This window comes from Mus musculus, chromosome 2 (assembly GCF_000001635.26).
Source record: "Mus musculus strain C57BL/6J chromosome 2, GRCm38.p6 C57BL/6J".
In the NCBI taxonomy this organism is placed as follows: Eukaryota; Metazoa; Chordata; class Mammalia; order Rodentia; family Muridae; genus Mus; species Mus musculus.
The window spans coordinates 69,452,589-69,464,964 of NC_000068.7; the positions used below are offsets into that span (position 1 = coordinate 69,452,589).

The window sequence follows — 12,376 nt, forward strand, 5'->3', positions numbered from 1 at the left end:
GAGGAACTCTGACATCACACTCAGTAATCCCATCTCTGCACAGAGAATGAGTAGGACGGTGCAGGAAGAGAATGGAAGTGATAGGACTTTGGAAGCATTGTTGAATTAGAGCCACTTCACTCGAGCCATCGGAAGATTTCAGGCAGAAATGTCCCTGGGTCCCTTCTGAAACTGCAACTCCCTTCTGAATCGCTTGGAAGGTGTCTTCCTGAACAGGAGCCTGGGCCACCCAAGCCAAGCAAATTTACATTTCTCATGTTTTCCACCAGTGATTCCCAGCCCGAGGGAGACACTGTGAGAATTACTACACTAGCCTCTCACCAGTGATCCAAAACAACTGCAGCTTCATTCACTTGGTGAAAATCAATAGTTCTTAACCGGGGACGAATCTAAAAAGCACTGGAGCTTTTAAAACGTAGTTTTGGGGAGATGGACAGAGGCTCAGAGATTAAGACAACTCGTTGCTGTTCCAGATCACCCAAGCTCCATTCCTAACATCTACAAGGGAGCTTACATCCATCTGTAACTCCAGTTCCCGGAGATCCGATGCCCTCTTCTGGCTTCAGTTAAGTTCAGTATAGTTCGTTATACAGACATACTTGCAGATGAAATACCCATACAATAGTCTTTTCTAATCTTATAAAAAAAAAAAAAAAAAAAAAAACCCACCCTTACAGATTCTGCCTCCGTAAGCTTAAACCAAGCCAGAAAATGTGTTATGATTCTGGCCTGTCCACACCACAAACAAAAAAAGTATTTATAATGGTCCTGAATTATTACATAAAGGGAAGTGGTTTCAAAAATCAAATCATCGGGTTTTACACAAGAGCTCCAAGGGGACAAGGAGGGGGTACTTCAAGGATGGAGAGGAGAGCTACAATTTATGCCTCTTCTTCTTCTTCTTCCTCCTCCTCTTCCTCCTCCTCCCCCTCCTCCTCTTCCTTCCCACCTCAGGACCTGTGCACTTCGGGTTTCCATGTTTGCTACAGCCTACATGTTTAAAATCTTGGCTCTTAACCTCCAGCTGCTCCAGCTGGAGAACTGAAGCAACAGGACTAAATGAAATCACCAGGATTGATTGCCCATCAATCAGGCCTCAAGATTACACATCTGCCCTCCACGCTCACACGCCGCATAGAATGAACACTGATATATATGGCCAAGCAAGGAACTGTCCTTTCAGCCCCTCCCTCGCCCTCTTACAGCACAGGTGAATCTCCTCATCAGAACCGTCGACACAGTCATTTTCCCCATCACATATCCAAAATGACTGGATGCACACGTGGTTTTTACATTCGAACATGGCAGCTGGGCAGTAGGTACCATTGGGAAAGCGAGTCGCTGTTGGTAAGGAGGGGACACATACAAAACATTAATGAGATAGACATATACAGTTTTACTCACTTTATGGAAATCAATAGCTCTTAACCAGGAATGAATCCAAAAAGCTCTGGAGATTTTAAAATAGTGGTTATCGGGAGCTGGAGAGATGGCTCAGAGATTAAGAGTTCTTGCTGCTCTTCCAGAGCACCCAGGTTCCATTCCTAGCACCTATATCGAAGTTTACAACCATCAGAAACCTGAAGTTGGGTCTCCCTCAACACCTGCTATTGTGACTCTTCATTATTCATTACCCTGTTGTTGTGGCTTATCTATAAAAAGGGATATAAATGTCTTTGGCCGGGTGTAGTGGCGCACACTTAATACTAGCACTCGGGAGGCAGTGACAGGTGGTTCTCTGAGTTCGAGGCCAGCCTGGTCTACAGAGTGAGTTCCAGGACAACCACAGTTACACAGAGAAACCCTGTCTTGGAAAACCAAAAAGACAGGGGGTGTTTATGTCTTAAGGGCAAGACAGTTCTCTGAACCCAGTTTTCAGTGACACAAATCATCACAGAGAGAACACTATACTGTGTCTCTCTGGCCAATCGCCACTTACCACATGTATCAAAACTGTCTTTCCCATCATCTTTGATTGTCTCCCTGAACTTCAGAAAGCGGCAGCTGCATCATCAAAAGTCTACTGTAGATAACTACTGCACGACCACTACAAACAACTAGGGATCCTAAGTCCACTGGGAAATAATGACTCAGGCAAACTCAACGTCATGAGAAGGCTGAAGAGAACATACTTAGGCTTTTAAACTAAGAAGTGGGTTGGGTCTAAATTGCCCTTCCTATGCACTGAAACACACAGGACCTCAAGTGAGCAGGCACTTACGGCAAGCGGACTCATCAGAAGCATCCAGACAGTCTGCTCTCCCATCGCATGCCAACGCCTTGGGCACACAGTGTCCACTCGTACACTGAAAATGTTCAGGATGGCACGTCTTCATCTCTGAAGAGAAAAGATCATAAGTCTTGGAAGAGCTCATGGAACTGGGCTCACAGAGGCTACTGCTCCTTTCCTATCCATACCCCATGGCTGACTCATAGTGAACTCTCGCTACCGTCAGTAAAATAGACAAACTCATAATTCAATTTCTCCATTCAGCATACGGAGATGAATACTCCTATGGCCCTGTAGGGTAACCTCAGCTCTTAAATTCCTCCTCAAATTCCTCCTCAGAAATAATAGTTTCAAGGGTATATGATGTCACCCATACCCACCATTTAATTAGTTTTAGAGTGTCTGTCCCAAGGCTCTGTGTTCTATCCCAGGGTCACAGGTACCCTTCTTATCTTCCTATCACTCTGATCAGACTATTGTAAGTTAAACATAAAAAATGGAAAATGCAAATGGTATCATGTTAAGTGGAACTTTAACATGACAAAAATTCTATGTCATTGCACACTAAAGAACTTATCAACACTGGTTGACAAAGTCTCCACAGCATCACAGTATAAGATTCTGTGTGCCCTGATAGTTACCACAGTCCCGTTCATCCGAGTTGTCTCCACAGTCATTTTCTTGGTCACAGACCCATCGAGAGGGGATGCATTGCTGATCAGCACATCGAAACTCGCTCTCTGTGCACTCCCGAGGAACTGAAAAGGAGAGGGACCAAGCCATCAGTGTGCACCAGGAATCCTACCTGGGGAGCTGGCCTGGGCCCATGGGTACCTAATTCTGTCCTGTGATCCAGTCACATTCTAAAACAAAATCTTATGCCTCGCTGGACATGGTAGCACAGCCTTTAATCCCAATACTTGGGAAGCAGAGGCCAGGCTGGTCTACATACTGAATTCAAAGACAGCCTGAGCTACATAGTGAGACCTTGTCCAGAAAAAAAAAAGGGGGGGGTGGGGAACACCATACAAACAACTGCCTCAATTTCAAATCCATAAAGAGTTTTGCAAAACTCTTGCTACCCAATGACAGTATTCAATGTGAAATTTATTATCTTTTTGCTCATGTACTAGTAGTGGGAAGTGAACCTAGGACATCATCCATGAAGGACAAGTGTTTTAACACTGTTTTTACATTCTTGGACTAGATCTATACACACATATATAATATACATATACATACATATATGCACACACACACAGACATCATGTGTATATGTGGTCTCACTATGTTTCTCAGGCTAGCCTTAAACTCACACTATGATCCAAGGAGGCCTTGGGCTTGTGACCTTCCTCTTTCTGACACCCACAGGGCTGAGAAGTACCTCCTAGAGCACTCTTGTGTAACAAGTCTTAGGTGATTGACACTGCTAGGTGTAATCAAGACCCCGATTCTCTGGAATGCCTCTAGCCAAGGCTGAGGACTTCTGAAACATAACTAAAGTTGAAAAGGATATAATTAAAAAGAAACTTGAAATTGAAAACATACCATGAGCCAGTGACGATAAATGATGACGGGGCGTATTTTCTAAACATGCCTTCCCATTCAAAACTAAATACTGAGTTTGGCATGCTCAATCAAGTTCTCTGGCTTCCTCCCCTCAGGTTCAGGTTCCATTGCTAAGTCATTACACCTGCTACCAAAACATCATCTCTGTGTGTGTGTGTGTGTGTGTGTGTGTGTGTGTGTGTGTGTGTGTGTGTGTGTGTGTGTGTAACATACCAAAGTAGACTTGATTGTAGACTTGATTAAATATCCCCTTCACAGATACCTTCTCCCAAAGCTTGCCTGATTAGCATTTCAGGAAAATATATACTTCCGTATCCCAGAGAAAAAGGCCCAACAAACTGACATCCCACCCTCTGAGGAGGAATGGATGAATTATATAGACAGACATCCCAGGCCCTGCAGCTCATGGGGTCACAAAATCCTAAGCACACTCACCACAACTTTCCTCATCTGAGTTGTCTCCACAGTCATCAATGCCGTCACATTTCCAGCGGAGAGGGATGCAGTGGTGATTTCCACACCGGAAATCCCCAGAAGGGTGACACGGCACCGATTCTACAAAGCACAATCATGGTCAAGACTTCGTAAACTAGGGTCCCCGTCTCATGTTGATAGAGTCTGAGAATTACGTTTCCATATTCTTGAAGAACCCAGACACTGGGATGTCCTCTGTTAGCTAACCCTAACCCATCCTCTATTTTGAAAGTAAATTTATTACCTTGCGGGAGGAAGAGTATCTTTTGACTGCCTTGCCTGCCTCTGCCTCAGGGATTAAAGAAAGGCATGTGACTAGCCATTATTACCTTTTATAGAAACTACTCTAAAAGTAAAATATAATATCAAGTTTTTAATTGGCAACAAGATGCTAAAACTTTTTCAGAGGCTTAAAATGGAGTCATAAGAACATTCTATTACGCCACCTTTAGTTTTTTAGAACTAGTGTCATTAAGATAACCCATTATCTTTTTTTCCTCTCTAAACTATACATTCAGATGCTTTGGTTTCAAGAGACAGTATATACTTTATTTTGACAATTTCCATTAAATTTGTCCCTTTTTTTGCCTACATTTTTTCCATGTTGCCAGAGTGACTATAGCTGCCTACTAGATGATTAGGAAAGTCACAAAGACACTTAGAAGATGATGGTCATGAAATAATACATCCAGATTTGGAAATACCTCTTCTGTGCCATATTGTACCTACCACCATCTGTGAGATCAGACAAGCTGTTTAGACATGTCATGTATGAATAAGGACTGTACATTTGGAAGAAATTAAACATGCTCCTAACATCTTTTTTTTATTAGATATTTTCTTGATTTACATTTCAAATGTTACTCCCTTTCCTGGTTTCCCCTCAGAAAACTCCCTTCCCCTATCCCCTCCCCCTGCTCACCAATCCACTCACTCCTACTTCCTGGCCCTAGCATTCCCATACAATGGAGCATAGACTCTTCACAGGACCAAGGACCTCTCCTCTCATTGATAACCAACTAGGCCATCCTCTACTACATATGAAGCTGGAGCCATGAGTTTCACCATGTGTACTTTTTGGTTGATGGTTTAGTCCCTAGGAGCTCTGGGGGTACTTGTTAGTTCATATTGTTGTTCCTCCTATGGGGCTGCAAACTCCTTCAGCTCCTTGGGTCCTTTCTTTAGCTCCTTCATTGGGGATCCTGTGCTCAATCCAATGGATGGCCTATGAGCATCCACTTCTGTATTTGTCAGGCACTGGCAGAGCCTCTCAGGAGAGGAAATAACTCTATATCAGACTCCTGTCAGCAAGGATCCTAACATCTTAATGATATTGTCTCTAACTCATCTGCTTTGGGACCAGATGTCATTTAAGATGACATGAATTAAGTCCCCCCAATGACCCCAAGCTCCTTTCCAGAGGTAAAGAGATGGGACATCTATCCTTATGAGAGCAGTGCTTGACACTGACATTCTCTTGCCCCTCCCCAGACCCCAGAGCCCTTCCTACCACAGCCTTGCTCGTCACTGTTGTCCCTGCAGTCGTCAAAACCATTGCACACTGCCCACTGCGGGATGCAGCGGTAATTAGTTTTGCAGCTGAATTCTGTGTGGTTGTCACAGTTGTAAGCAGCAGTCACTGAAAAGGAAGAAATCAAGAAATGAGAGTGGAAGTACCAGTCTTGCTGGAAACAGCACCAGAAGGCTCCTCACTGTGGTTATACAGAGGACTTGGTGCCTGGAACTAACAATTACCACGTAACCATTAAACAGACCCCTCCATTAGGTGTGATAGGTGTGATGTGTTCAATGAGCAGAACATTAGAGCCCTAACTTCTTTTGTTATCTCAGTCTCATTCATTAGGGTTGTGATGTACTTTAGACTGGAAGGGATATGTAGTTTGAATGAAAATGACTCCCAAAGGCCCATAAAGAGTACCACTGTAAGGAGGTGTGGCCTTGAAGTAGGTGTGGCCTTGTTAGAGGAAGCGTGTCATGGTGGTAGGCTTTAAGGCATCAGAAGTTCAAGCCTGGCCCAGTGTCACTCTCTCTTCCCGCGACCTGAGGATCCAGATATGGAACGATAAGCTACTTCTCAAGCACCATGTCCTGTATGCTGCCGTGTGCCCCTGAAACTGTAAGCAATCCCCAATTAAATACTTTCCTTATGAGAGCTGCTATGGTCACAGTGTCTCTTCACAGCAACAAAAGCCTGACTAAGGCAGGGCATGTACCTGGTTTGAAGTAAAATCCTTGAGTTGCAATGCTGGTTCTGTGGTAATATGACCATGAACTTAACCTGAGCCTCACTTTATTTACCTGCAATGCAGAGGCCTTACCTTCCTGACCTCAGTGTTTCCCATATGGATCACGTGAGTGTTCCCTATCGTGCTCTGCATGGGTGGACAGCTCAGTGCCTGGCATGGGAGGTGTGGCCAAGGTCTGGTTACAAATAGAAACCACTCAACTCTGCTCTATGTTGTAGTGATAGAGTTTGTAAGGAAAGACAAGAAAGGATATTTCCTTCTCTTACACTGGGGTAGAAGGACGCGTCCCCATCTGCTTGTCTACTGGCCTTGGTTGTTTGCATGGGCCCACCCCAGGGAACTCACTGCATTCATGGATGGGCTCGTCGGAATAGTCTCCACAGTCATTGTCTACGTCACACTTCCAGCTCTGCGGGATGCAGCGTCCATTGTTACACTTGAACTGGCCGGGCCTGCAGGTCCGGCTGGCACAGTGCGAAGGGTCTTCATCTGAATTATCCAGGCAGTCGTCCACGGAGTCACACTGCCAGTACTCAGGGATGCAACGCTTGTTGGCACACTGCCACTCATTGGCTTCACACCGGTGATGTTCTGCAAACAGGGCGTTTGGTTACAAGTTGCGAAACTGTCAAGAATGGGAGCACCACGGGTGGGGTCCAGAGAAAGCCATTTTAACTTCCTTTCACTGGGTTTTACACTCTAGGGTAGTTCCTGGTAACATTGACGACTGCGTGAAGACTTATTCTTATTTAGAATAACTAATAGGCTTTTATCAGACTTGTGAGTTCATGCCCTTTTCTTCACACAGAATTGGGGGCCAGATGCTAAACACACCTTCCAACTCTGTTTTCTATCATTTAATTGTCTCCAAAGTTTGTGATTATTGCTACTTTTGACACTCTGTTTTTAGTTTGTAGTTGGGGAACCGTATTAATAAAAGAGAAAACACAGTCTTCACTTAAAATGAAGAGAAAGAAAGATTCCTTTTCAATGTCAGCTCAAGGAGGATTCTGCAACCAGCACATAGAAGAAAACCAGCCATCTAGATAACTTATTATTGACCTTAAAGGTTCAAATTTAAATCCTCTATCAGAATGCATACAGGGTTGGCCCTAACTTTTCTCCAAAATTTTTGAATGAGATTTTGGGTTGCTTCTACAAAATCAGCTACAGAAACAGACAAAGAAGGGTATAGAAAGGAAGCCAACGTACCACAGAGAACACGGTCTTCATCAGAGCCATCGGCACAATCCTGGCGAGCATTGCACAAAGCCTGGGGGCTCGTGCAGTTGCCATCTCGGCACTGGAACTGTCCCAGACGGCAGAAGCGGTGTGGACACAGGTCTGATTCATCAGAACCATCAGAGCAGTCTTTCTGTCCATCACATTTCCACCAGATAGGGATACACCTGCACAAAGAGAGTAAAACCTGTAGAAACGCATGGAGGGCCATTGACCTAGCAATGTTCACAAGGAGAAGTGAATTAGATGCTGAATCCCAAGCGATGGTGGAGAGGAGACAAATAGAATTACATTTTTAGAAAGTACATGATTATCTACCAAAATGCAGGGAGACTTTTTTTTTTTTTTGGAAAGCTGGGAGGTTCTAAGGATTATTGAGTGTTTATGACATGACAGATGGTAAAGTCACATGGCGTCTTCTCCATTATTGAAGCCATCCTGGACCAAAAATCAAGCTTTAACAAATAGAAAGAAATGGGCGGGTGGGGCACAATTTCTTCTTCAGACAGTCCACAGAATGGAAAAAAGTCTTTGTCAACTCTACTTCATTATCTCTTTGGATAACAAATTCCTTTTACTCAAGAAAGATCTTACCTAGACAGAAAGTTTGATCCCACTTATGAGCCAAACTAGTTAACCAAAATCTCAGTTAATGGAAACCCATACTCTTAGCGTTCAGAAAGCTGAAACAGGAGGATTGCTGTGAGTTTCAGGCCTGCATGGGCTACAGAATGACGTGTAGGCCAGTATGAACTACACAGCAAGAATTCATCTCAAAAAAAAAAAATCAGAAAAGAAAATCTCTGTCCAACTCTCTAGAGTCTCGAAGGTCAATGTATGCCCAAGGGCAGGCAAGGCAATTTGAAAAGGGGAGCGGGAGCCTCACTTTTCATTGTTGCCACACAGGAACTGCGTGCTGGAGCACATGGGCATACAGAGTGTCCTGTCTCGAAGCTGAACGGTCTGGAAGTCATCGGGACACTCGCAGGTGAATCCTCTCCCTCCTGCTTTGATGAGGCACAGGTGAGAACAGCCACCGTTGTTGGTAGCACAGGGATTGCTCACTATGGAATAGAAGAAGAAAGCACGCATTTGTTGTCATTTGCCTTGAGTGTCAAATGCCAATTAGCAGCATACCAACTTAACTAAGAGAATGCTGTCAGTTTTATCATTATGCCAACATTTAAATAATGCAGATAGTGGTTTTGATGTTTCTCCAAGTCCAGGGAAAATAAAGTATAATACTGCTTGCATTCTATCCCAGATTTTAAATATGAGTTGTGATTCCCAGCAGACACTCATACATCAAGTCTCCTGCATCCTAAGGATTGATTGGAACAACAAAAGTTTGCATGCCAGAGCCATGCATGAATAGCCTGTGCATGTGCAGTGTCTTAAGTTTTTTGGTCTTCCCTTAGAGACAAAGATTAACTTAAGTTCCAGGAAGACCAAATGAAGACTATTAACATCCAGAAAGAGATACTGAATACCATTATGGTGGCAGTTCTCATTTTTCTTTACTTCTAAGTTTGTCAGATGTTAGAAATTATAACTTCAATTTTGCATCCATTATAGAGGTTTCTACCAATGAAGGATTATGGCTACACAATACTTTGTTCAAGAATGAATTTAGTAATCCATCCCATCTATTTCCTCCCTGTTCAAAATTATGCTACTCCTAAATTATCCCTTAAAATGACAACCTATCTATAATTTGTAAAATAACCATAACCAGACATCCAAATCCAAGAGATTGGAATGACAACTCTCCACAACTTCTTCCTGCTGAATAGGGGTGATGAAAAATTGGTCCAGAATTTATATATTGATATAGAATTAAGGTTTTCATTGATATAAATCTCTTATATTGATACAAAATTTGCAACTCATTTAAAAATACAAGGCTTAGACTCAGTCCTTCTAATAACTGCTATTAGACACTGTAATAGCATGTAGGATGATTAAGTAACACAAGTTAAAGGCCAGATAGTAACCTCATGGTTATATTAGAATCTGTTCTAATTATAATAAAGCATTTTCAGTATTACTCAAATAGAAATGGCTAAGAGTAGTTAAGGTTTAACAGTTCAGATATACTTTACATAGATAGTCTTCAAAAACATCAGAGAGCCACAGACTGTGGCATTTAATGTTATGTCATTACTAAAGATCATTTGACAATGAGGCATATCTGTTCCTGACAGCTTCCTTATTCGACTTCAAAGAAGAATTTAAGCATCAAAACCTCCATATAGAGTTGCTCCAGTTATGGCAAGGTAGCCATTGGACAAGAACTGCCCTATTCATCTTCAGACAAAACATACTGTCCAGGAAAGGACATACAACACAGGATAGTTGACAGTTTAGCTCTGCCAAGACAGAACAAACTAGTCCTTCATAGTTCCTGCTTCATTTCAAGGTCTGTCAGATGGTTCTGGGCCACAAGGCTGAAGACAGATGCTCCAACATTATAAGAAATTAGGGAACTGTCCAGGTAGTCAGATGTCTCTTATTTGTTTAAGTTTTGGAAGCTATGTTTGGAAGCTATATGCTTCCTACATATTCAGGTAATAATTCATTCTCATATTTCTGACAGGGTTGAAGACTAGTTATAGTCTCTCATAATCAAAGTTGTTTAGCATTGAAAGAGATGACATAGATTTGAAAAAAAAATGGTTTTCAGATAGTAATGCAAGCTAAAATAGGAACATAACTCAGGTATATAGATGGTATAGTGCTTTATCTAACTGACAAATATGATGGGCAAGACGTTAATTGTATACCATACTTTGTAATTTACATAATTGCTAGGGTTATGCTCATTTTATGTCTGAGAGAAGAGTCTTTTTTTCTATTTACACAGAAACGGTGAGATGTTGGGAATTGGCTTTAATGCTTTGTCTTGATTCAGCCCCCAAAATGGGAATACTCTGCATGTCCAAATGCCAAAGGTCCCTGTCCCCAATTGACTTTTGATTGATCAATAAAGAGTCAACAGCTAATGGCAAGAGAGAGAGAGAGGGAGAGGGAGAGGGAGAGGGAGAGGGAGAGGGAGAGGGAGAGGGAGAGGGAGAGGGAGAGGGAGAGGGAGAGGGAGAGGGAGAGGGAGAGGGAGAGGGAGAGGGAGAGGGAGAGGGAGAGGGAGAGGGAGAGGGAGAGGGAGAGGATTTCTAGGTTCCTGGAAGAAGAAACAAGGGGAGAGGAAAGAAAGGATCTCAGCCAGAAGAAGGGAATAGGATGGGCCACGTCAGGAAGGAACAGGAGGGCACAATGGCAGAAATGTAGGAACAAGAAGGAAAGCAGCCCCAGAAGCAGCTTGAGGAGCAAAGATAAGGGAGCCGCCCAGAAGGAGTCAGGGCATCAAGATAAAATATATATTTAAGTGTTAAGTCAGGAACGCTGGAGAGGAGAATGTGCTGGCTGTGAGGAGGTTTAGAAGTGCCCAGGCACTGAGCTAGTTAAAGCATAAAAAATTAGAAAAAAAAAGATGTGTTTAACAAGACATTACAACAAAGCAGACCCCGAAAAGCCAATCTGCGTCCCCAAAAGTATACTTCAAATCTCTCCCACATTATTTCGAAAAGATTAATTAACTTTAATTGCATGAAGCAGAATTAAAAACTCAGAGTGGAGTATGCTCTTCCCTCCACCATTATTTTCTCAGAAGAGGAGAATAATAACATTTTTGTGACTCAAACCAAGCTGCCATGAGCAGAGATATAATAACTATTTTATAATGACTACAATTTTCTTCTAAATTTTATTTGTTATTAAGGGATGATTGTTAAAGGTGCATACTGATAGAGTTATAGAATGTTATTTTTCAAAGTACTTAGGGATGGAATCAGTTGAAATTTAACTCACCTTAAAATACAACAGTCCTCTCACCAAAATACTAGCTATGGGAATACCTGTCATTCACTTAGGAGGAGGTCACTTGTCAGTTCAAGGCCACCCTTAGCTACATACCTAGCCTAAAACTAAGAACTTAAAACACAGCTCGTTGGCAGAGTGCTCATCTCACAGGCACAAGGACCTGGGTTCTAGCCCAGCACTGCAGAATATAAATGTGATTTATAAGTAGGGAAATGAATTCCTCTTAGTTCTCAAAAGCTGTTTCAAAGAAAACATTAACAAGTGTCAATGAGTTCCTTCAAATCATGTTCCCAAAAGCAACTGTCCCAAAGTCCACCAGTTACTCACTAATCGGCTGCCGGTATGGATGTAACACGTGGATGTCAAAGGGTTTGTGGGTTGTGTTCACCAGCACGACTCGCCCTGATCCATCATATTTGTTTCCCTTTTCAACTGTCCGTGTATTCCAATCTGTCCAAAAAACAGTGTCTTCAAAAATGGTGAGAGCAAAGGGGTGGGGCAGTGTTCCGTCATACACTGTGTGTCGATGGTGACCCTCCAAATCAGAGAACCTGGTGGTAGAAAGAAAAGCACGTTAGTAACCCCTCTCCTCTAAATGTCCTCCAGGATCAGTGTGTAAAGCCATCAATCAGGAAAATTCTACACCCCTGGGTCTCTAAAGAAATGGCAAATGACATCAAAGTTTAAAAGCTATACTCAAAAACTGTAATAGCCACAG

General features: G+C 42.7%; 1 protein-coding gene across 1 annotated transcript in view; it reads right to left on the reverse strand.

Moving 5' to 3' along the window:
• The window catches only part of Lrp2 (low density lipoprotein receptor-related protein 2), a 161,695-nt gene that overhangs the window by 28,254 nt on the left and 121,065 nt on the right, over positions 1-12,376 (reverse strand). The window contains exons 53-61 of the mRNA NM_001081088.2: positions 11,986-12,209; positions 8,669-8,846; positions 7,753-7,949; positions 6,886-7,131; positions 5,784-5,912; positions 4,235-4,354; positions 2,872-2,988; positions 2,222-2,338; positions 1,204-1,341 (exon numbers count right to left, since the gene is read on the reverse strand). Of these exons, the coding sequence (NP_001074557.1) occupies positions 1,204-1,341; positions 2,222-2,338; positions 2,872-2,988; positions 4,235-4,354; positions 5,784-5,912; positions 6,886-7,131; positions 7,753-7,949; positions 8,669-8,846; positions 11,986-12,209 (1,466 nt within the window). The remainder of the gene's footprint in view (positions 1-1,203; positions 1,342-2,221; positions 2,339-2,871; positions 2,989-4,234; positions 4,355-5,783; positions 5,913-6,885; positions 7,132-7,752; positions 7,950-8,668; positions 8,847-11,985; positions 12,210-12,376) is intronic.